General features: G+C 44.4%; 1 protein-coding gene across 3 annotated transcripts in view; it reads left to right on the top strand.

The window, feature by feature from the left end:
• The window catches only part of GOLGB1 (golgin B1), a 119,738-nt gene that overhangs the window by 28,726 nt on the left and 65,706 nt on the right, over positions 1 to 25,306 (top strand). For all 3 annotated transcript variants that reach the window (XM_048819070.2, XM_048819155.2, XM_075124641.1), the window contains exons 9-15: positions 666 to 781; positions 1,074 to 1,188; positions 7,608 to 7,681; positions 13,564 to 13,648; positions 14,850 to 14,923; positions 17,053 to 22,286; positions 23,214 to 25,164. In XM_048819070.2, the coding sequence (XP_048675027.2) occupies positions 666 to 781; positions 1,074 to 1,188; positions 7,608 to 7,681; positions 13,564 to 13,648; positions 14,850 to 14,923; positions 17,053 to 22,286; positions 23,214 to 25,164 (7,649 nt within the window). The remainder of the gene's footprint in view (positions 1 to 665; positions 782 to 1,073; positions 1,189 to 7,607; positions 7,682 to 13,563; positions 13,649 to 14,849; positions 14,924 to 17,052; positions 22,287 to 23,213; positions 25,165 to 25,306) is intronic.

Genomic DNA, 25,306 nt, shown 5'->3' with positions numbered 1-25,306 from the left:
TAGAAATGAAGTATGTATTTTAACAGTGAGGGTAATGAACTGCTGGTACAACTTACCTAGGGATGTGCTAGATTCCCCATCACTTGACATCATTTTAAATCAAGATGATATATATTTCTAAAAGATATTTATACTTTAGCCCAACTGGAGATTATGGGCTTGATGCAGGAATTGCTTGATGGGGGGGGAAAAATGGTTTTGCTATGCAGGAGATCAGACGAGATGATCGTAATTTTCCCTTCTGTTCATGGCAGTGAGTGAGCATGGGTGAAACGTCTAGATAGATAGTACAGACTTATACTTGTAGCCACTCTGCAATCTTCCTTGACAATGTGTCTAAATCCTCTAAAGAGGAATGTTCCATCTCCTTGTCTGTTCAGTCCTGCACTTCTCTATTGAGAGGGCATTCCCTGATCCTTTGGTTGGCAAACTGTTGTATTTTCTGTGATGTTCTCTCATATCCACTAAGAACTGGAACTAGATTCATTTATTTCATATAGAACTGTCGGGTGATATGGACTTCCTGCAGGTACCGGTTGGGGCCAGAGTAGAAGCGCTGACTGAGAGGTGAAAGGTTACATATTCCAGTGTGCATACATCTAAAGTAGATCTACTCAGACACACAAGCAGAGATGTGTATACTTATGTTTAACTTTTTCTCTTAGATGAGCTCACGCAAAAATCTGAGGAGTTCGTCCATTGCCAGACTGAGCTAAAATTGTTAAAGTCTGAGCCAGTGATGCAGGTCTCTCAATCAGAGGAGCAGGTACAATCTCTAAAGGTAATTGTAACCTAAAACTCTCTCATATCCTAAGAATCAAACAGATAGTGCAGAATATGGAAATACCTTCTCTTGATCAAATTGGCTGAGAAGGTTAATACAGGGTCTCTTTGCAAAATTCTCCAGTCTGGGCAGATGTTTTAAGAAACTGCCTGTAAAGGAAGTAAACTAGTATGGGTCAGTCGGGGGAATTTAGAAGTTACTAATGGATTTGTCGAAAGTGTAACTAAAAGAAAGAGGGCTAATACCTGTGAGAAAGCTGTTGGTAACTTTCTGTCTTTCTGCTCTCTAGCCAGTCTCTGAGCAGGATGAAATACCTCTGCAGAAAAATGTGGTGGAACAGGAGGATGAGAAGAGGACTTTACTCCTACCCACTGCAGGCTTGGAGGGGCTAAAGGCTGAAAATGGTATAATTACACTTCCTTCTGCCTATTTTCAGCTAATAAACATACCCATGATTACTGGATTAATCAGCGCTCCCTGCTGAGGATTTCAGAACTGCTCTCTAATCCTTTCCAGAAACTATAATTGGAATGACAGGTTTCAGAGTAACAGCCGTGTTAGTCTGTATTCGCAAAAAGAAAAGGAGTACTTGTGGCACCTTAGAGACTAACCAATTTATTTGAGCATGAGCTTTCCTGAGCTACAGCTCACTTCATCGGATGCATATGATTCCCAAACTAGTGGGCCAACCTGCTGGAATGATTAAAGCACAGGTTTTATCTTTGTGATAGCAAGTAATGATTGGAGAAGGTAATCTAAGTAAAGATCAGGATGGCAGAAGGAGAGAACATGGAGGCTTGGACAAGGAAAGGATAGGGCAAATGTGAGGATGATCAGATCACATGGGAGGCCAGGTATAAGAAGGTGGTCATCTTATTTGTGCACATATATTCCAGAGCAGCCTTTGGAGTTGATCCTGCTGAACTGTATCTTGAAAGGGCTTTCAGTTCATCACCTAAATCACTCGCATCAATATCGTGCATGTCATCATGTGTCAACACTGTCTCTAGTGCCCTGAATTGCTGGTGTAGGTGGTCTTCAGGTATAGTGAGGAGTTTTGGAATATCATACAACGTCCCAAATATACTGCTGTGTTCCTTGAGCCGCATGAAACATTGTGCAATACAGTCAGTTGAAGAATCTAGCACCTAGTTAAAGAATTCAGTTTTGACTTGTTATTTGGGGTCTCTGATGGGATTATCCCATGCCTCGAATCAAAATGTTGTCTTCTTCGGTGACTCTTGTATTCTTGAATGGGTGGGAAAATGGCTTCAGTGTGAAGCTCCTCTGCCAACTTCTGTGTACTCTTCAGAAAGTTTTGAATTCCCTCACCTGACCGGTAAGACTATAGGTATGACTTTGCTTTGTCCAGTTGTTCCATTGCTCCAGATATATCAAGGTCAACACCTTGGAGTCTCTTGCTTACAACACTTATTTCAAACAGTATGTCATGCCACAACACTAAGCCACACAGAAATTTGAAGATATGTATGTTTCTGGTGATTCCATTTCCCACTGCCACTGTTCTTCCACGAACAGTTCCTGTCATAGCATTATCCTCCATAACGGCAACTGTGGCATCATCTATCTTCCCAATTTGGTGTTTGATAGGCTTTATCGCCTCCACTCAACTTTCCCATCATGTGGCACTCAGTGGTTTCAGTGTCAGAGAGGATGTTCCCAGATGTTGCTTCAGAATTTGCCATTGATGAGTTGATGCAGAGAAAAATACATAGATGCTTTGAATTACGTTAAAAAATTCAGCAGCCTCACTAGAAGCTGATGCTGCATCACTGACCACCAAGTTCAATGAATGAGAACTGCATGGGACAAAAAAAGCTAGAGGGTTTAACTCTCGGATCTGTGTCTGCACTGCTCTGTTCTTGCCTCTCATGTTGGCACCATTATCGGAGCCCTGACCTCTCATGTCAGCTATCGCAATTTCCGTATCTTCCAGCATTTTAAGAAGTACATTTGTCATACCAGTTCCTGTAGTATCATCAGTGTCATACATTCTAGAAAATGCTCTCTGACAGTCACCGATACAGGGACATTGTCACTAGATTCTGTTGTTGTTACAAAACACACCATTAAAGTCATTTGTTCCTTATGGCTGATCAGGTGTGCAGTCCAGAATAACAGAGTAATATCTTGCTGATGTCAGATCTTCTGACATTCAAACAATTTTCTGTTTGACTTTGTTGCCAGTAACTGTATGATCTCAAAAAGAAAAGGAGTACTTGTGGCACCTTAGAGACTAACCAATTTATTTGAGCATAAGCTTTCGTGCGCTACAGCTCACTTCATCGGATGCATACTGTGGAAACTGCAGAAGACATTATATACACAGAGACCATGAAACAATACCTCCTCCCACCCCATGCTCCTGCTGGTAATAGCTTATCTAAAGTGATCGCTCTCCTTACAATGTGTATGAAAATCAAGTTGGGCCATTTCCAGCACAAATCCAGGTTTTCTCACCTCCCCCCCCCCCCCCCCCCCCCAAAAAACAACAAAAAACAAAACACACACACAAACTCACTCTCCTGCTGGTAATAGCTCATCCAAACTGACCACTCTCCTTACAATGTGTATGATAATCAAGTCACCTACTACAGGACAGGCCTAACAAAGAAAATAACAGAAAATAACAGAACGCCACTAGCCGTCACCTTCAGCCCCCAACTAAAACCCCTCCAACGCATTAAGGATCTACAACCTATCCTGAAGGATGACCCAACACACTCACAAATCTTGGAGACAGGCCAGTCCTTGCCTACAAACAGCCCCCCAACCTGAAGCAAATACTCACCAACAACCACATACCACACAACAGAACCACTAACCCAGGAACCTATCCTTGCAACAAAGCCCGTTGCCAACTGTGCCCACATATCTATTCAGGGGACACCATCACAGGGCCTAATAGCATCAGCTACACTATCAGAGGCTCGTTCACCTGCACATCCACCAATGTGATATATGCCATCATGTGCCAGCAATGCCCCTCTGTCATGTACATTGGTCAAACTGGACAGTCTCTACGTAAAAGAATAAATGGACACAAATCAGATGTCAAGAATTATAACATTCATAAACCAGTCGGAGAACACTTCAGTCTCTCTGGTCACGCAATTACAGACATGAAGGTCGCTATCTTAAAACAAAAAAAACTTCAAATCCAGACTCCAGCGAGAAACTGCTGAATTGGAATTCATTTACAAATTGGATACTATTAATTTAGGCTTAAATAGAGACTGGGAGTGGCTATTTCCCCTTGTTTTTTCCTACCTCCCCCTCCCCGCACGTTCTGGTTAAACTTGGATTTATGCTGGAAATGGCCCACCTTGATTATCATACACATTGTAAGGAGAGTGATCACTTTAGATAAGCTATTACCAGCAGGAGCGTGGGGTGGGAGGAGGTATTGTTTCATGGTCTCTGTGTATATAATGTCTTTTGCAGTTTCCACATCATGAATCATCATGCGTCCGATGAAGTGAGCTGTAGCTCACGAAAGCTTATGCTCAAATAAATTGGTTAGTCTCTAAAGGTGCCACAAGTACTCCTTTTCTTTTTGCGAATACAGACTAACACGGCTGTTACTCTGAAACATTTCTTGAATGGTGACTCTTCTTAGATGCTCCTGGAGTACAGCATCAAACTCAGCCATCAGCTCCACAATTTTAAGGAAGTTTCCATTGTTTGGCACTTACAGCTGATCTGAAGTGCCACGCAGTGCTAGGTTTTGGGTAGCAAGCATTCTCACAGTGGCAATGAGCCTTTTCAGAACATTTTGCCAGTAAAGAGACTCTGATGCAATCTTCTCTTGATGCTGATCTATGGCGACCTTTAATCTTAGTCTCACTTCAAGCTCTTTCCACCTATGGAATTCTGTCTGGTGATTTGCTGCCTTCTCATGGCATGCTAGATTTTTCGAGTCCTTTGTTCCTGTAGAACCCAGTGTGGCTGGAACATTAGACTGGAAGAGGTTTGCAACAAAAACAGTATGCAGCATTCTGGGTTTTTGAGTACATCCACTTTGTCACCATTGGGGATTTCACGCCAGTAACATGTTGGATGGAAACTTCTATTTTCATTGTCTTTGGGGAATGTGAAGTTTTTCACTTGCTGTGGCCCATGCCGTACAAGGAAGTCCCTCAGGCCACTGCTCAAGTGGATCCACAGTCCTGGATCATCTAGATTTAAGGAACTAAACTCAGCAGCAGCTGTTTCTTGCACCTCCACCACACTCTTCTCTGATCTACACTTTTCTTCAGGAATGTGCATGGTTACATCCATTTGAGATGGAGATATGGATGCTGAAGTAGCTGCCAGGTCACCTGCACTCTGACTAACTGGAAGATCAGGCATCTCCTCACCACTCACATCCTCTCTGGGGCCGGAAGGCTCTCTGTGAACATTTGTGTCTATGTATCTCAGGAGAGCTCCTTCCTGCTTAGATAGAAAAGCTTCCTTTGCTTTCTTTCCTTTTCTGAATGCTGCCCCAGAGGGGCGTTTTCTTTTCACTCATGACTGCTGTTCTGCCAGCTATAGTGACTTTCAACACTCAACTGAAGGGGACAAATAAACAGGCTGGTAGCAGAGCCTGAGTGAGGAAGATAGTAGCGTCTTAAGGGCCTAACTGGCTCCTACTACTTCAGTTGACTGCCTGTTCTCCTCAAGTGGGTTCAAGGAAGCAGCAGGAAACAGGAAGCTCCCTGAGCAGCTGGTGTTAATCAGTCCAGGCTCCTGTGGGTGCTAGAGAGGTACATAAGAGGCTGCTCCTCCTCTCTCTCCCTGTAGCTCCTGCTGCTTTCTGTTATTCCCTCTCACCTTTTCTCCTACCTGCCTGTTATGGCTCTTGTGCCTTCCTTCCTCCAGCACAGCACTCCACCCTCTCTGTGTATCTAGAGCAGAGAGAATACATATGCACCAGCAGCAGAGACAATTTTCTACACTCTGGGTCCTAGTGACACCCACCCCCTGCACCCCCGGTCTGGCACCTGAGGCAGCCACCTCAGTTTGCATCATAGTAAGGCCAGCACTGATGAGAACCATGAGGTATAGATGCCAAAGATTATGAAATGTCTGTTCATCTTCACTCTGTATACAGATTACAAAATACGTAACATTTTCTTGATCCACTAAGTGGCAAAAAGGGTATGGCTGTCTGTCCCTGGCAGAGTTCAGTCTGAGATGAATCCAGTGAAAATGAATCATCAGCCTGAAAAGCAGACCAGCTACAGTCCAGCCAGTGTGATATAGAGATGTCACAAATCTCAGAGGGAGTAGTTCATCAGGGCTTTCTCAAAATCCATGTTAGGTGTTACTTAACCTCTGATGTCAACTGTAAATATAACAGACAAAAAGACAAATGAACAACTGCTATCTCACTACATTAATTCAATATTAAGGTTGTACATTTGGAGCCAGGAAGTGCAGAAATTAAGGATCCCACAACAGTGTTAACCTGGTCCTATGTCTGGTTCTGTGTGTGTGTGTATATGTGTGTGTGTGTGTGTGTGTATGTGTGTGTGTGTATATATACATATATATATATATATAAAAGGTAAAAAAGAAATTATGTATCATAATAGAAAATTGTGTTTAACCAAGAAAAAAGGCTCAGTTTTTGCAATGTGCCGAAGTTAGTGTTGCTGAGGGTGCGGGGGGGGGGGGGGGGAACCTTGCATAAATTGCATCTTAACTGTCCTTTTATACTGCAAAAAGGCTGAGGCAACATCTCTAATAGAATTGACTCTTAATAAAACGAAAAACTCCTACTGGCAAGACACCAGCATGAAAATGACCAGGTTACATGTCTAGCTCTTTTATGCAGGCATAGCTCTAGGAGAATATATTAGAGATAAAGGTAATAGCTCACCTTACCTAATCACTCTCGTTACAGTGTGTATAGTAACACCCCTTGTTTCATGTTCTCTGTGTATCTAAATCTCCCCACTGTATTTTCCACTGAATGCATCCGATGAAGTGAGCTGTAGCTCACGAAAGCTTATGCTCAAATAAATTTTGTTAGTCTCTAAGGTGCCACAAGTATTCCTTTTATTAGAGGATACATATTTAAAAATCAGTCATGATAAAATCTGGACAATAACTTGTCACAAACACTACTAGATCCAGATGGAAATTCCTTGCCTGCAATAATGAATCAAGAAAGTAAATTCTATATTCATTAAAATCATTACCTACAAATACAGTAGATCAGCACTTTTAACCCGGTCTGTTTCTGTCTAGGTTTTTGTAATGTGTCCATCACCATAGTATCTAGGTGCCAGTTTACAGAAAGTTATGGAGCCAAATTGAGTTTACTTTCTTCCAACATCTTCACTTTTAAATTAAGGCCCTTGCATTTTGAACCCTATTCCAGTTTATTAAATTAAATAATTTATTAGAATAACCCTTCTAATAGTTTTTCATTTCACTTTATCAAAATGAAATGTGAAGAGTTCTGTTAGAATGATTGTGGGGTTTTTTCCTCACAGCAAACATTTTTAAGCCTACCAGCTCTACTGATTGCCCTTTACTTTCCCTCTCCAGGCCAATCATAGCTTTATTCTGAAAGGTGCCCAAAGTAGTGCTCTGTCCTGGTGACATGACTCTGCCAGGGCAATCCTAACCTTTCTCTGAAGAGAGCTTGAACTAATGCTCCATCCTGGGGTGACTCCGTATCTCCTCCTCCACTTGCATGTTGTGGACAGCCCTGGACCCTGCTCTCTGGAAAGTATGAGAGTGCTTCCCTCACTCAGGGAAAAGAGAGTTTTCTCTGAAGGTTAATGCCACTTGTTTGTGAACATTTCAGAGACCCTGTGCTCTCAACATACCCTCCTGGAGGCTCAGCATGAAGCTGTGATGAGCATGGAAGATTCAAACCAGGTAATGACCAAGCAGCCAGACTGAACTAAACCTAAAATAGGTTGAGGACATGACCTTAAACTGCTTCCCATAAGCTGTTGAGTCTTCTTCTAACAATCCTCTTTGCTAGGTTATTATTAGGTGGATTAATGTGGAAATGGCCTCTAAATACAGCTTGTAGTTGGCTGGAAAGCAAACCCCATCCCTGTTTACTAGTTATGTGGGATTTCTGAGCCCCCTTCATCCATTGTCAAACCTCCCCAGTCTTCACAACTGCTCCCTGTTCAGCCACATTTCCGTTCTGTAGTGTTCTGTGTCCAGTTGATATCCAGTTGATATAGGTCCTAGGGAGCACCACTCTAAAGGTTTAACTTTGTGTTACAGGTTAACATTTCAGCCCCATGCACTCCCATTGCCTTATAAGGGATCTCTCATAGAAGAGAAAACAGTGATCCTTTGTCAAGTAGGAGCAGGGGATTAGTAGAATATTTTTGTCCCTGTCCCTTAGAGCAGGGAGATGGAACCTTTGCACAGTCCATTCGATGGTGAACAGCTCATGGTACAATGATCTTACAAACAACCTGTAGATGAGGGCAAGAATAGTAGGGGACCACCTGTTGCCTCACTCCATGCTGGATAGACTAGCTGATAGGGGGGTCTCTGCCCCCAAATACCTGTATTAAGAATTTAGCTGAAAGCAAGATTGGGGCTCTTTCCAAAGCGCCATCCTCCATTCCAACCAGTTAGCAGGGGTGAAGTCGTGATGGTGTAATATCACCGCCCACCCAGCACACATGTCTCCTGTTGGCTTGGAAGAGTGAGTGGCTTGTGGCATGGGGTTCACAGCCTCTAGGCTATCAGGTTATTCCTCTGGTTGTGTGTTTTAGATGACTGTTCACATTTTGCCTAACTCTTTATTAGTCATTGATTTAAAAGCAAGGGGGAGTTTGTCCCATTTCAGGATGTACCAAAGCCGCTTTATTTGGTTCTTTTTACTACTAATAGTCACCCTGCACAAGAAGCTACAGATTAGATGGGGCCCAGTGCTGGGAGTGGGGAGGGCCATTGCCATTTTAGCATCTTTTATCAAGTCTTTATTTTAGACTGAGATTTGTATGAATATGAATCCAACGCAGGGGAGGACTGGACTCGTGCCCAGATCTAATCTGAATTGGACAGCCATCTTTCCGGTTTGCATAAATATTGGTGACGTTGCCACTCATAAAGGGCAAAAGCAGTCTTGCACTTTGGGTTGGAGATCGTGCCTAATGTGATGCTGAATGACTCCCCTGTGCCCTGTACTGCTACTGTATGGTCTATACATGATGGTAACAGACATCAGTTTTGTTCCCAAAGCTTTTTGGTGCGTCTGCGTTGCTTTTGAGAGTGATTGTTGAGAGATTTGCTTAGGGCTACTGCTGCTATAAAATAATACACAGCTACATATTTCTCTACCTCCCTGCTCTGATAGGAAGCAGTAATACTTAATTGACTGGTATTGCTGGGCTTAAATTTAACTTCAGCCTCATTTCTGCTTTGCTAGGTTCGTTTGAATACGAAGTGTGCTGTTTCCTTATGCCCCCTGATTTTTATTATTTTTGTTGAGGGGGCACTTTTCCTACCCTAGGTTTGCTGATGTGCCTCAGTTCTGAGCCACAGACCCTTGCTATTCTGGTCTTGGTTTGCTTCTGCACAAATTACCAGTATGGCCAAATGTCTGTGGTGGTTTGTGATGTTGGCCAGTGTGTACTCGGAATTAAGATCTGAGACTTAAGATCACAGAATTCTTTTTAAGTCTGTATCGATCCACATGTGAACTTTCTTTTTTTTTTTTTTTTTCTTTTAAGAGATCAAAGGACTAGTGCACTGAGTCTTACAAAACTAGATCCCTGTCTGGATGTCACCAAGAGATCAGCTAATTTCCTGGGTTTTAGTAGGAGGCTCTGTGGAGGAAGAAGAGTCTCTTTCCCCTCTGTGGGCAGCACATTCTACTCTTTCTTTCCACAATATACTCCACCTTCTGCACTTCTCAGGTTCTATCACCTCAGACTAAAAAGCAGCAGAAGATAAGTGGCATAAAGCAGCAAGAATTGCCAGTGACAGAGTTTCTGGAGAGTGTGGGTTTGTCATGCTGTCTGAAGTGGCTCTCAATCTTTATTTCTATCTTTCTATATTTATCTTTATTTATATCTTTATTATAACCTAGTGACAGAGGATGTGGAGAAAGCTGATGTACTCAATGCTTTTTTTTGCCTCTGTTTTCACTGACAAGGTCAGCTCCCAGACTGCTGCGCTGGGCATCACAAAATGGGGAAGAGATGGCCAGCCCTCTGTGGAGATAGAGGTGGTTAGGGACTATTTAGAAAAGCTGGATGTGCACAAGTCCATGGGGCCGGACGAGTTGCATCCGAGAGTGCTGAAGGAATTGGCGGCTGTGATTGCAGAGCCATTGGCCATTATCTTTGAAAACTCGTGGCGAACCGGGGAAGTCCCAGATGCCTGGAAAAAGGCTAATGTAGTGCCAATCTTTAAAAAAGAGAAGAAGGAGGATCCTGGGAACTACAGGCCAGTCAGCCTCACCTCAGTCCCTGGAAAAATCATGGAGCAGGTCCTCAAAGAATCAATCCTGAAGCACTTGCATGAGAGGAAAGTGATCAGGAACAGCCAGCATGGATTCACCAAGGGAAGGTCATGCCTGACTAATCTAATCGCCTTTTATGATGAGATTACTGGTTCTGTGGATGAAGGGAAAGCAGTGGATGTATTGTTTCTTGACTTTAGCAAAGCTTTTGACACGGTCTCCCACAGTATTCTTGTCAGCAAGTTAAGGAAGTATGGGCTGGATGAATACACTATAAGGTGGGTAGAAAGCTGGCTAGGTTGTCGGGCTCAACGGGTAGTTATCAATGGCTCCATGTCTAGTTGGCAGCCGGTATCAAGTGGAGTGCCCCAAGGGTCGGTCCTGGGGCCAGTTTTGTTCAATATCTTCATAAATGATCTGGAGACTGGTGTGGATTGCACTCTCAGCAAATTTGCGGATGATACTAAACTTGGAGGAGTGGTAGATACGCTGGAGGGGAGGGATAGGATACAGAAGGACCTAGACAAATTGGAGGATTGGGCCAAAAGAAATCTGATGAGGTTCAATAAGGATAAGTGCAGGGTCCTGCACTTAGGACGGAAGAACCCAATGCACAGCTACAGACTAGGGACCGAATGGCTAGGCAGCAGTTTTGCGGAAAAGGACCTAGGGGTGACAGTGGACGAGAAGCTGGTTATGAGTCAGCAGTGTGCCCTTGTTGCCAAGAAGGCCAATGGCATTTTGGGATGTATAAGTAGGGGCATAGTGAGCAGATCGAGGGACGTGATCGTTCCCCTCTATTCGACATTGGTGAGGCCTCATCTGGAGTACTGTGTCCAGTTTTGGGCCCCACACTACAAGAAGGATGTGGATAAATTGGAGAGAGTCTAGAGAAGGGCAACAAAAATGATTAGGGGTCTGGAACACATGAGTTATGAGGAGAGGCTGAGGGAGCTGGGATTGTTTAGCCTGCAGAAGAGAAGAATGAGGGGGGATTTGATAGCTGCTTTCAACTACCTGAAAGGGGGTTCCAAAGAGGATGGCTCTAGACTGTTCTCAATGGTAGCAGATGACAGAACGAGGAGTAATGGTCTCAAGTTGCAGTGGGGGAGGTTTAGATTGGATATTAGGAAAAACTTTTTCACTAAGAGGGTGGTGAAACACTGGAATGCGTTACCTAGGGAGGTGGTAGAATCTCCTTCCTTAGAGGTTTTTAAGGTCAGGCTTGACAAATCCCTGGCTGGGATGATTTAACTGGGAATTGGTCCTGCTTCGAGCAGGGGGTTGGACTAGATGACCTTCTGGGGTCCCTTCCAACCCTGATATTCTATGATTCTATGATTTCGTGCTCCCATGCTTTGTCATTGCATTCAGACCATTTCTGCTGTAGCAGCATCTGAGGCATGGGGAGGCTGAATCCCAGCCTTCTGGTCAAAGTCCATGAGCAAAGCTCCTAGTTCCTTATTTGACGTTTTCTTTCCAAAGGATAAACCCCTTTCTTTACATAATTGTTTAAGGTCTTTCAGGTCAAGATGCTCATGTGATTGTGGTTCACCCATTGTGGCTAATCTTTAACTCTTAAAACTCTCAATATCGAATTTAGACTTTAAATAGCGTTGGGTTCCAATTGTTAAGCCAGTTGGCCTGTGGCATGTGAATCCTGTTTGACTACACCAGTTGTCATGCTGTCTGAAGTGCTTCACAACTGAGAGTGCCAATTCAGTCAGATTGTCGGAAAGCAGGGCAGACACCCCAAACTGGTGGTATATCCTATAATTAGATTTCACCAAGCCAGTAACAAATGTGCACTGCTGGATCGCTGTATTAGTCTTACCATGGGGCCACAAACAGTCCCCTTAGGCTCTCCAGCCTGCCTTGCCACCCAGACAAATTGGACTTTGTGGTAATGGTCTCTTATACCAAATTTCACATCACATTAGGTTATTCCCAACCCCAAAGAGTCAGTCACTTACCCCAGGTCAATGAATAGTCTTGATTTCACACCAAAAACAATGCTGGAAGCTGATTTCTCTAGTAAACGAACTAAAGTTTTATTAGTAAGAAAAGAAATTAGAGTTAGTGAGAGGTTAAAGCAGGTAAAATACATTAACAGGTGAGTCAGTTGGTAAGTCCAAATTGATGATGGAGGTGTAGTGATCTGCTAGTTTTCCAAAAGTTCCTCGGGGTTGCCCAGGATAATTTTGGGGATCTCTGTCTACTTGTTCAGTAGGCCACCCTGTTAGAATCCAAAACAGTTCAGAGATACAGGATCAATCCTTGGATCCATTCTTATAGCCGCTTTCTATGGAAAGTGATCTGGCAAGTGTTTTTATCACAACATGGACTCTTCTTTTGTTGATTAAATGCAAACAGAGTCTGTGAACTTCCATTGTCAAACACAACAACCCATGCTCTGCAGTTAGCAAACTTTTACATTTCCAAGACTCCAGTCTTGTGCGATGGGTAAACATAATGTAAACACAATGTGATAGCCCGAAACAATCTTTTGTTATTTTTCAATAAGATGTAAATGTACTGGATGTGTAAACTTAACACTAACACACACTTCAATCTAGGGTTATTTAATTACTGGGTATACATAATGTAATACGATAGTAAACAACAGGTTATAGGTAAGTGAAGACAATAACATTAACATTTCTTCTGTTTGCCAGAAGCTGGGAATGGGCAACAGGGGATGGATCACTTGATATTACCTGTTCTGTTCATTCGCTCTGGAGCACCTGGCATTGGCCACTGCTGGAAAACAGGATACTGAACTAGATGGACCTTTGGTGTGCCCCAGTATGACTGTTCTTATGTTCTTTGATATGCACACACAAGTGAATTGCTCGATGTATACCAGGACACTTAACATTTCTTTGATATTCACCCACAAGTGAATTAATCTATGCCTTTGATCCGAGTTGGCCTGTTAACGTGACAGGATGCTCTGCCTCCTGGGAAAGGCCCTCATCTGGTGTGTTGAAGGAAGATGATGGAAGGATAGGAAAGTGGAGTTGCTCCTTTTTGGAGAGGAGAAGAAGGAATGTGCGGATCACATATAGGGTGTGGTGGGGGAGGTGCTTAGGATGTTGATATTTCTTGGTGCCCTAAAGGTTAACTTGATAGATCACTGAGATCTGCATTCAGGCTTTTATCTAGTACCTTAAAAATTTTTTTGTATCTCCATTAGGCAGCAGATATAGGTCTTAAAGTAGCAGGATTCAGAGTGGTCAGACAGTGTGCCAGGCAGCTAAAACAGCTGAGTTCAACGGTGATGATTACAGCTCTGAACCAACCAATCTTTGTTTTCCAATAGACTGACAGCACTGGAACTGATTCCAAGTTATTGGACTTGCTGACTCAAGAAGGACCATCCTGCTCTGGATACTGCTCACCTGATGGTAACCTCACAGAATTGGAGAAGTTAGGGAGACTGCACAGCTGGGGAGAGTCTATGAGGCTTCATGGAAGGGTCTGAAGTGATTCAGGGAGAGGGACTCTGAGGTCAGGTTCTGAAGCTGTGCAGAAAGAGGAAGGTTCTGATACTATACATGGGGAGACAGGGAGTAAATCTGAGGTGGCACAGTGGGGAGGAAGATTTTTATATTGGGTTGTGAGGTGGCATCTGAGATAAGAAGGAGAGAGAAGGGTTGGTAGGGTCAGAGTCTGAGGTAGTATACAGGAAAGGTGCGAGGCAGTGTTGTCCAGTGATAGGACACTGGGCTGGGAGTCAGGAGATCTTCATTCTGTTCCTTGCTCTGTCACTAGCCTGCTGCGTGACTGTGGGCAAGTCACTTCCCCTCTTTGTGCCTCTGTTTTCCCTCTTTTGTCCATCTTGTCTAGTAAGATTCTTACATACAAATAAAACAATGTTAAAAATGTTATTTAGGTTGCAAAGTCAAGCTCTTGAAATTTAGGAAATAACAGATTTAGTTTTTCTTAAATCTGTCCACTTGCGTGTCCTGCACTGAATGAGGCAGGCATCGTTTGGAAAAAATAGCATGTGATCATGTAAGTAAAGACTGTATCATAATGCATATGCAAAGGGGGGCAGAATGAAAGTGCATGGGAAACCATAAATCTGGCATTTCCTAACATTTGAGAGCTTGACTTGCCACCGCAGTGTTCTTTTAACATAATTTTTTGTTTTTAATTTCCTAGGGTGGTTTGTTTGTTTTTTTTTTTAAAGCAAGAGGTAAAAACTAATTCTGTTATGTGCTACTGCTTGAACTTCAGGACTAACTGTGTTAGCTGGCAGCAAGAGAAGGCTGTTGTTGCAGAGAGGGGAATGGACTTGCTGGATCCTGGTGGGGGAGCCTGCCCTGGTTCCCCTTCTCTTCCCCCTTTCTCCAATTCACTCCATCCTCATGAGTTAAGGAAGGTCCTGCACAATGTGGTGCCCCAGTCAAAGGGATAGGCTGCTAGGTCTGGAGGGTGAGGGGAGCCTGCCCTAGGGCACCACGGTCTGTCTCTCTTCTCCCCTCACTTCCTGAGGACTTGAGGAAGCTCCAGCCCCATGTGTCTGGATCTCTTTCCATCTGCTCACTGGCTTACTGTGGATCTGGATTTTCTGCTGGTGACATGCATGTATTTTGTCACTAGGTCATTCAGCAACACTAGTGAATAATGAACCACAATCTCCTCAGCCATCTGAAGATACCATGGTTCTAACCCAGGTATGACCTTGTCAATATAGGTTCTGTCACAAAGTTAGACAAGTCTATAGTCTAGATAATGTCCAATCTAGTTTGAAAAGGCTCAAATTCTAGAGCTTCCATAATCGCAGAACCTGATGGTGCTATTATGGTGCTGAGCAAGGCTCTATGTACAGTAACGCCTCACTTAGTCTTCCCGGTTAACGTTGTTTCGTTGTTACGTTGCTGATCAATTAGGGAACATGTTCGTTTAAAGTTGTGCAATGCTCCACTCTTACGTTGTTTGGCTGCCTGCTTTCTCCACAGCTGGCAGCCTCCCTACGCACCCCACCCCTCACAGCGCCTCCCATCTGCCGGCAGATCCCGCGGATCAGCACCTTCCCCCTCCCTCCCCTGCCTCCTGCCCACAGCAATCAGCTGGCTTGTGGTGTTTAGAAGGGAGGGGAGTGAAGGGGGAGGAGCGAGGACACAGCATGCGAAGTAAGGGGGGAGGAGGTGCGGGGGAGAAGAGGCAGGTCAAGGATGGGGGTTTGGGGGAAGGCGGGGAGTGGGCAGGCTGAGGGTTGAACTGCCCCCGCCCCTGGTGCTTGCAGAGTAGGGGAAGCTGCTACTGCTGCGCAACCTGCTTCTCCTAGCCTACAGCACCTTCAGCCTCCTTGCCTGCCTCATCTCCAGTGCCAGTGGGCTGTGCCTATGTAGGGTAAGCCAGGGGCACCTCCTCCGTTTAAAACTTATACCTGTATTAAATTGCTTGTTTAAATGTGTATAATGCCTTTTGTCTGGCAAAATTTTTTTCCCCTGGAACTTAACCCCCCCATTTTACATTAATTCTTATGGGGAAATTGGATTCGCTTAACTTAGTTTTACTTAGTCGCATTTTTCAGGAACATAACTACAACGTTAAGTGAGGAGTTACTGTATTTAGCTCTCTTTAATCATTCCTTGTTAATCAGTCCCTTCCTCCAGCTTGACAGCGGCACAGCCCTTGCAACACCAGAACATTAATGTTATGGGGAGTTAAAGCATAAATGCGAGGGACGGGGACGGGGACGGGACAGGGACGGGGACTTCCACCCTTTGCTCTGAGGAGGATTCATTGCCCCCCATCTCCAGAAGAGAGCGAGACCACAAGGAATGCTACTTGAATAAGAGCAAATACCTTGGTCCAGATGTCCTATCTAGCCCTCTGATCCTGGCATCAGACACAAAATAGGGAACAAGCCTCTTGTTTAGAGCCCTATAAAACAGGGGTTTGGTCCCCATTGAGCCTGTCTGGCTTACAGCCCAGCAACAAGTGACAGAGGGTCCTAAAATGGTTAAGGATTTGATGCTGTGTGTGAACAAGACCTCCCACAGGAGTCTGGTTACATTTCTGGTCTGAAATTTCTGTCGTGCTGAGCTTACCCTTCTTTCCACACCCAATCCCAGTGTGGCAATTCCTTGATGCCTGCACTGAAGAGGTGAGCCTGGGTGTGCTGACCTTCTCTCTGCACTGGCTGGGAAAGAATGAACCCTTTTGCCCTTGGGATGGCAGCAGCTGCTTGTAATCACTGTAAAAGACCATTAGGAAGGGTCGTGTAACTGGTCAAATAATCAAGGCAGGAAATAAAAAGTAGGTTCCTCTCATGTCGTAGGGTTAAACCAGAGGCCAGGAAAGACCTGGTGTAGATCTCCCCCAAAACTCTGTTTGAAGTGATACCAGGAGAGCTCCCTACCCAGAGGGATCTGGGACAGGAGCCCAGGAAGGTACTGGTTGAAGAGGCCTACTGGGAGACCTGGGAGAGGCACAGGAAGAGAAGGACACTTCAGAGTCTCTCTCTGCAGGGATCTAGAGAAACTATGGGCACCTGAAAACTGGCAGGGAGCTGAGAGCCAATCCCTGAAGCTCCGACATGGGTAATTGGGAAGGATATAAAAAGGACCTGAAGAGGACTGCCATAAAGGTCCTTGCATACTTTTATGTTCCAGTAAACAGTCCAAGAAACGGGAACCTTTGCTGCAACATGTAAAGTGTGTACACTTTGCTGGTACCATAAAGTGGGAAAATGAGGCAGAGGCATCCAGATGCAGGGTCAGAGTAAGTGAACCCTCTCATGGGGTTCAAGAGAATAGTGGTTTATTTGAGACTAGCTCTTCTTTTCTTGTTCTAGCCCAGTACAGATGAAACCCCAAGAAGCAGCTGTGGGCAGTCTGCTGAAGAAAGTGGCCCAGCTGGCATTCTGGAGTATCTTTCTGCAGAGAAACATAAAGAGCTGTCAGTCTTGTTGCTGGAATTGAGGGAAGCTCAAGAGGAGATAATATTTCTGAAGGGACAGCTCCTGGACCCAGAAAACCAAACACCTGCAATGAACTTGGCAGAGGAAGAAATAAACCTAATGGGAGGAAGACTCCAGCCAAGATTCCTTGAGGGAGAAGGACAAAAGACCTCATCTATCCAGAGTGAATTGAGCAGCTGCTCGCTGACAGTGGAGGAAGTGCAGAAAACCTCTGTGCTTCAGGAAGAGACAAACAGCTTCCCAGGAGTACCCCTAGAGCACATCACCCACAGTGGAGGGGAAATGGAGGCAGTGCAAGGGCTTAGAGGAGCGCTCTCTGCAGCAACTACAGAGCTTGATCTTTCTCAGCCTCAGGAGCTGACACAGTTGCAGATAAAAATTATGGAGCTGCAAACAAGTCTGCAGAAATCCGAGGAATTGTATAAGAAAGACTCAGACGAGAAAGTGGCAGAAATAAATAGGCTAACCCAGCTGGCTGAGGAATGCAGGAAAAATGCAGAGAACTCTAACAGTGCATTGCATGTTCTGACTGAAGAGAGAGATCAGCTCCTGTCTCAGATGAAGGAGCTTTGTACCATAACAGAGCTAAAGGAGCAAGTGAAGAAGCTTGAGGGAAATCTAATGGATTCAGAAAAGCAGAGGCTATCTGACTATGAAAGCAGAACTGTACAGCACAGTCTACTGAAAGAACAAATCCAGAGCCTGAAAAATGAATATAAATCCAAAGAGATAAAAATTGAAGCTTTGCAAAAGGACCTGGATGAGGCACAGCTTCAGCTTTCGAAACAGGATGCTCTAGCAAAAAGTCTGAGAAACCAGCTCCAGAAGACGGAGTGTGAAGTGCTTGATCTGCAAGAACATCTGAGGAAGAACGCAGTCAAGATAGAGGAGCTTACCCAAGGCATTGTCTCAAAGGAGCTTGACACAGCAAGGCTAGAACAGGTTCTTGCTGAACAGACTGGGGATAATGAGAACCTCCAGCAAACTTTACTGGAGAGGGATCAGCAGGTGACGGAAATCAGCATCACAATGTCTGAGAAAATAGTCCAGCTGAATGAAGAGAAATTTGCTCTGGGGAGTGAGCTAAAGAGCCTTAAAGAGCAGATGAGCCTATTGCTGAAAACTGAGGAGATAAGAGACCAGCACATGGGACAAACAGGAGAAGTAGAAGGCTTGTGTCTGAAATGCAAGGGGTCTGAGCAGCAGAGTGAGATGGTGGCAGCAGTGTGTAAGGAGAGAGAGGTGCTAGGAAGTGAACTGGAGCGTCTCAAAAAAGAAAATGAGCAAGTGAAGCGGAAGCTGCAGGCAGCTCTCATCAACAGGAAGGAACTTCTGAAGAAGGTCAACAAGCTAGAGAATGAACTGGTGCAAGTGAGAGGGACATTTGGGGCAGAAGCTCAGAAAGCTGAAGTGGAAGAAACTACAGCAAGTGGCCTAAATGCAGAGGGAGACGTGACTCCTGAAAGCCAAGCCAGGGAGATGTCTCTCATGCAGTTGCTTTCTGAAAGGGAAGCTGAGCTGCAGAGCATCCAGAAGGACTTGTTGGAGAAAGAAGCAGCTGAAGCACAGTTGCAGGCTCTGATTGAGGAGATGAAGAAAAGTTTGCAGGATAAGACCAACCTAATTGATTCAAAGAAGGCTGAAATTATGGAAAGCCAGTCAGCCATCCAGAAACTTATCACAGCCAATAAGCACTTGGAAGGTTCTGACCCAGCTGCTTCTAAAGAGGATGAGGTGGACAGTCCAGCTGCTGCAGGGTTTGAAGAACACCATAAGTCTGCCCTGAAAGAGAGAATCTCAGCGCTTGAACAAGAAAAAGAGCAACTTCAAAAGAAGCTTCAGGAAGCACTGACTTCCCGTAAGGACACTATAAAGAAGGCCCAAGAAAAAGATCGACACCACAGAGAACAGCTGAAACAGCAGAAGGATGAATACAATCTCCTACAAGAAGAGTTTGGTAAGCAAAGCAAAGAGAAGGAAAGCATCCAAGATCAGCTCAAGCAACTCCAAGCACAGAGTGAGTGTACAGAGAGCCGTTCTCTGCCAGGCATCCATTTCCAAAGGTCAGCTGAGTCTGTACTTGATGTAACACAACAGCTTGTAGGAAACGTACAGCATTCTGGCTGGAGCCAAGGTTGGATTGAGTCTTCATGCTTGGAAGTAGAAAATGCTAAGACAAATAACCTCTTACAGGAGACGGATGTTTCTGTAGAAGAGTTTAAGGCAGAGCTCAAGAATCTGCAGACCAAGAAAGATGAACTAGAATTCAAAGTCAGTCAGTTGGAAAGTGATCTTGCTTGCAAATCAGAAGCAGTCATTCAGCTACAAGAGCACATAGCACAATTGCTCTCAGAGATGGAGGATCTGAAGAGCACTTGTCACCAGGTGGAAGCCCATGCAGCAAGTCTTCAGGCAGAACTGGAAAAAAGTAAAGCAGAGATTTCCAGACAGGACAATCTGAAGGCACTTAAACAAGAAGTAGGGGAGCTAAAAAATCTCATGAGCAAAAAGGATGAAGAAATTGAACTCTTAAACTTGCAGCTAAGAGAGAAAAGCAAAGCTCTTACTCGTGTACAGAAAGATTTCCTGGAAGAAGAAGACTTGATCAAGACTCTGCACAGTCAACTGGAAAAACAAACTAGTATGCATGAGGAACAAAGCAAGCGACTGAAAGCTGAGCTTCTTGAAGTCCAGCAGAGACCAGATGAGGGGGCTGAAGAAGCCAAATATAAGAGCCAAATGCAGAGAAAGCTGCAGGCTGCACTCATCTCTAGAAAAGAGGCGCTTAAAGAGAGTAAGACTCTAAAAGAGGAACTGGCTACTGCCAAAATGACTATAGAAAATCTCTCTCTGAGGTTGGCAGATATGGAGAGCCAGGTTTGTGATTGGGATAGGCAAAAAGATGCCTTATTAGAAAAATTAGTAGGTGTCACTGAAGAGAGAGAGAAACTCATTGCAGAAGTTGACAAAGCTTTAATGGAAAATCAGAACCTTGATAGCTCTTGTGAAAGCCTGAAGCTTGCTCTAGAGGGGATCACTCAAGAGAAGGAGAAGCTAGAGAAGGAGATGGAATCCTTGAAATGTTCGCAGGCTGCTGAGAGTTCTGAGTGGCAAGAGAAATATAAGGAGCTGCAGAAAGAATATGAAACCCTCTTGCAGTCCTATGAGAATGTAAGTAATGAGGCTGAGCGAATTCATCGTGTTCTGGAAACTATCAGGCAGGAAAAGCAAGACATTTTCAGCAAGTTGAAAGGTGCTGAGGCTAAGAAAAGAGAAGTAGATAAGCAACTGCAGGAGGCTGAGCAGGAGATGGAGGGAATGAAAGAAAAAATGAGGAAGTTTGCAAAATCCAAGCAACAAAAGATCCTGGAACTGGAGGAAGAGAACGAACGCCTGAGAGCAGAGTTGCACCCTACAGAGAGTGACCTAAACAGGGATGGAAATATGGCTCTCTTGACAAGCACTAGTCTTAGAGAGGCACTAGAGAGCTCTAGGAGGGACTGCCAATCTCTTTCCATTCAACTTGAAGCATTAATGGCTGAAAAGGGTTCTCTTAGTCAAGAAGTTCAAGTCTTAAAGCACCAATTACAGTGCACAGAATCCAAGCTGAAGGAAAACCTAGAGGCATCAGTGAAGCATGGTGTCCAAAAAACTATAGTGGAAGGAGCAAATCAAGCCATTCTCACAGCAGCATTACCTCTAGAAGTGGCTGACAATCAAGTGGATTTAGGGCCCTGCGCAAAGTCTCCAGAGCCTCTTAGAGCAGGCATTGTAACTGATGCAGAAGAGAAATTAAATGAAGATAGCAGCTCACATGATGAAATTAATACTTACTTACAGCAAATAGCTCAGCTCACAGAGCGAATCACAGAACTGGAGGAGAATAGAATGGCTGCAGAAGAACAAGTAGGCAGCATCTGCAGGAGTGCTGAAACCTTAGGAGAGGAGAAAAAGGCCTTAGAGAGCCAAGTGGCAGCAAAAGTCCATGAACTGAACACCCTTCAGGAAACAGTAGCCAAGAGGGAACTAACTAACAGACAAATCGAAGAGCAACTTGTCAGAATGACAAAGTTGAAGGAAACGCTGGAGGCAGAGAAGGATGACTTGGAGGAAAGGCTCATGAATCAGCTAGCAGAACTTAATGGAAGTATTGGAAACTATCAACAAGACATGGCTGACCTCCAAACCAAAAATGAGCAACTGAAATCTGAGCTCCAGAGCTTGCAAAGAATGGTAAGTGAGCTGGAGAAGGAGAAGTGGCAGCTAGTGAGAGAGAAAACTGAGGCAGAGGCAGACACACAGAAGGAATATGCAGAAAAACTAAAATGTGCTCGGAAGGGAGATGGCAGCAGAACTCATGCAAAAGAGCTTCAGGAGCTGCTGAAACAGAAACAGCAGGAGGTGAAGCAGTTGCAGAAGGACTGTATTAAAAGCCAGGAGAAGATCAGTAGTCTAGAGAGAACTGTTAAAGCTCTGCAGTTTGTTCAAAGTGAGTCTCAAAAGGAACTTACAACAGCCAAAGAGAACTTAGCCAAAGCATGTGAAGACACCAAGAAAGCACAAGCAGAGCTGGCTTCCTGCAGAATATTACTGGATGATACTCAGAGCGAGACAGCAAGGGTTCTAGCAGAGAGTCTCAAAGTGAAAGAGGAGCTGCAGGCAAACAAAGAGCATGTTAAAATTCAAATGAAGAGAAAGGATGAAGATTTTGAGAGAAGACTGGAACAAGAAAAAGACAAGCACTCAAAGGAGATAAATAACATGGAGGAAAAGCTGGCATCTTTGCAGAGAGAGAGAGATTATATGGAAGGGACTGTCAGAGACATTCAAGATTCCTTGTACAGAAAGGACCAAGAAGCCAAGCAGCTCCAAGGCAGCCTTAACAAAACCCTGGCCCAGCTTGCAGCCTTCACCAGGAGCATGACTTCCCTCCAGGATGATAGGGATCGAGTGATAGATGAGTCCAAAAAATGGGAGAAGAAGTTCACTGAGGCTATTCAAAAGAAGGAAGAGGAGATCCATGCTAGAGAGGAGACCTGCACTGTTCTAAAGGATCAGATGAGGCAGATGTCCATGCATATAGAGGAGCTACAGATTCATGTATCCAGGTAAAGAGAAGATGAAAGTGAGTGGTGGTTACTTTGGTGTTTATGGTCTTTCCTCCAATCTCTGATATCAGCAGATATTCTTTTTTGTAAGCCAGACTGTAATTTATATTCACCTTAACAGACAGTAGTCAGCAGGGAAGCATCTGTAGTCTCTCTCTACTAACATGAAACTTAAAATAAGTTCTGCTACATAGAGTGATTATATTTTAAAGTTACTGAGATAGCAAGTAAATGATGCCTTTAAGAATTCAACAATTCCAATTTGATCCAAATTTTAGATTTGTTTTTGTTTTTGTTTTTTTGGTGCCGGGATTGCAGAGTCAAAGGACAATAGAAATGTACCATGATGTTAAAAATTCCAATAGAAAATTGTTTAGAAACAAACAAAACTTTCCCTGTAGTATTTGCTCTAACCCCCCCTTCCCCCAAGATCCTGGTCATAGGTGCTGGAACTAGGGGTGCTGCCACCCCCCCAGCTTGAAGTGGTTTCCATCATATCCAGAGTTTACAATTTGGTTCAATGGCTCTCAGAACCCCTACTATACAAACTGTTTCAGCACCACTGATCTTGCTGCAAGCACACACAACAGAGGAGAAAGTGGGCCTGACAGGCACCCCGTCTCTATTCTTCCTCTGCCTCCTTGCCACTCATCCCCATGTCCCCTCCCCAGTGTCTCTCCCCAATTCCTATCCCCTCCCCTATTACCTGCCCCATTTGGGGGTGGTGGGGAAGAGAGGTGCTCTCATGTGCTCCCCTGAGGCGCACCAGATTTCAAGGAAGTCCAAGTAACTGTGGATATTAGAGCAGTTAGTCAAACTCTAAACCTTAACTCTGGTAGATCTTGCAGTCCACTATAAGGGATACAAATTTGGATATTGGGATACATTGTAGATTTGTTTGTAACAGTTTACTGTCTGTTTTTTCAGGCTGGAACACAACAAACAGGATTGGGAGTCTGAGTCTCAGAGAGTGATTCAGCAGCATCAAAAGATGTCTGACATGTTGCAGGAGGAAAACAAAGGGCTCGTGTCTCAGTTAGAAGAGTATCAGAGATTATATACAGACTCTCAAAATGAACTGCAGAAGCTAGATGCAGAAATCAAGTGCCTCAGAGACCAGCTTGCTCATTTGCATAACTCCTTCACTAAGTCTGAGATAGCAAGAGAAGAAATGGAAAGCATGGTCAAGCAACAAGAGGCCAGTATCCAGAACTGTAAATTCAACTGTGAGCAGCTTGAGGCTGACCTACAGGCCTCCAAGGACCTGACAAACAAGCTGCACAAAGAAATTGGTGCCAAAGATCAGAAGATTATCAGTCTACTGTCTGCCAAGGAAGAGGCAGTCATGACTGTTGTATCTGAGTTACAGCAGCAACACGGTGAAGAGGTTAAAAAGCTGGAGGACAGGCTGGGCAAGAAGGAAGAAGAGAAAGTGACCCTGGAAAACGAGAGAGAGAAAGCACTGGACAAGCTTAATCATCTTATGGAAACAATGAAGATAACCAGAGAGGAAAATAAGCAGCAGAAGGCACAGCTGGCTTCCTTCACCAAATGCATGTCTTCTCTGCAGGATGACAGAGACCGTGTGCTGAGAGACTATAAACAGCTGGAAGAGCGTCATCTTGTTATAATCCTGGAGAAAGACCAGTTGATTCAAGAGGCTGCTGCTGAGAACAACAAGCTCAAAGAGGAGATTCGAAGCTTCCATAGCCGGATGGATGACCTCAACTCTGAAAATGCCAAACTGGATGCAGAACTTGTGCGGTATAGGGAGGACCTGAACCAGGTGATTTCAATAAAGGATTCCCAGCAAAAGCAACTCCTCAAAACACAGCTTCAGCGAATCCAAGTGCTGGAAAGTGAAAAGGTCAACATAGAAGGGCATCTGAAGGAGTCTGAACATGCTGTGGAAGATCTCAGGCAGTGTGTGGAAGCCCTGAAAGAGGACAAACAAAGCATGTCCAAAGAGATTGAGAACATGACATTCTCTCTATCTCAGATTCAGAGCGAGATGACAGCTTTACATGAAGGGAGACTCATTGTGGAGCTGGAGACCCAATTAAAAGATCGGGAGAAGGAGGTGCAAGATCTGAGCGGTAAGCTTGCCCTCTCACAGAAGAGGGTAGCAGAATTAGAGGAGGAACTGGTCCATGTCCAAAGGAGTGCAGCCAAGAAGGTGGGAGAGGCTGAGGACAAACTTGAGAATGAACTGAAGCATCTACATCATGATGCAGGGGTAATGCGGAATGAAACTGAAACAGCAGAAGAGAGGGTAGCAGAGCTGGCAGGGGACCTGATGGAAATGGAACAGAAATTTCTTACAGTCACAGAGGACAACAAAGATCTGAGAGCCCAAATTCAGTCTTTTGGGAAGTCCATGAGCTCTCTCCAGAATAGCTGGGACCAAACTAATGAAGAGCTTCAGGTGCTGGGAAAGAAGTACTCTGCAGACTTAGAGAAGCAGCAGTGTCTAGTACAGAGCCTCCAGAAGGAGATGGCTCAATTACAGGAAGAGCTGCACTCCACTGCCAGAGAGAGAGAGACTCTGATGTCTGAACTGACAGCCCTGAAGAATGCTGATGATAAAAAAGATCTGTTATTTCAGCTTGAGGAACTTAACCGACAGCTCAGAGTCAAAGAGGAAGAGCTTCTCCGCTTGTCTTTGGAACTGGAGGAGTCCTCCAGCCAGGTAAAGTCCTTCTCTAGGGCCATGGCAAGCCTGCAGGATGAGAGAGACCGTCTGTTGAGTGAATTGGACAAAGCACATAAGGTGGAGGAAGTGAAGCAGCAGACAGCAGTGAACTCTTCCACCAGCCCTGCAGAAGTGCAGAGCCTGAAGAAGGCATTGTCCTCCTTGCAGGATGACAGAGACAGACTGGTAAGTTCTCTTTCCCCCTCTCACCTTTGGGAATGTTGGCGGTAAAATTCCTAATGTTTCATTAGGGCCTGTCTTTAGAATTTTCCTTAAAACCCATGAGATCTAGGTCTGATATTTGAAATGTAAAAACATACAGCCGCTT

This window comes from Caretta caretta, chromosome 1 (genome assembly GCF_965140235.1).
Source record: "Caretta caretta isolate rCarCar2 chromosome 1, rCarCar1.hap1, whole genome shotgun sequence".
Lineage (NCBI taxonomy): Eukaryota > Metazoa > Chordata > Testudines > Cheloniidae > Caretta > Caretta caretta.
The sequence above is the reverse complement of the archived record's forward strand: the minus strand, read 5'-3'. Positions and strand labels throughout refer to the sequence as shown.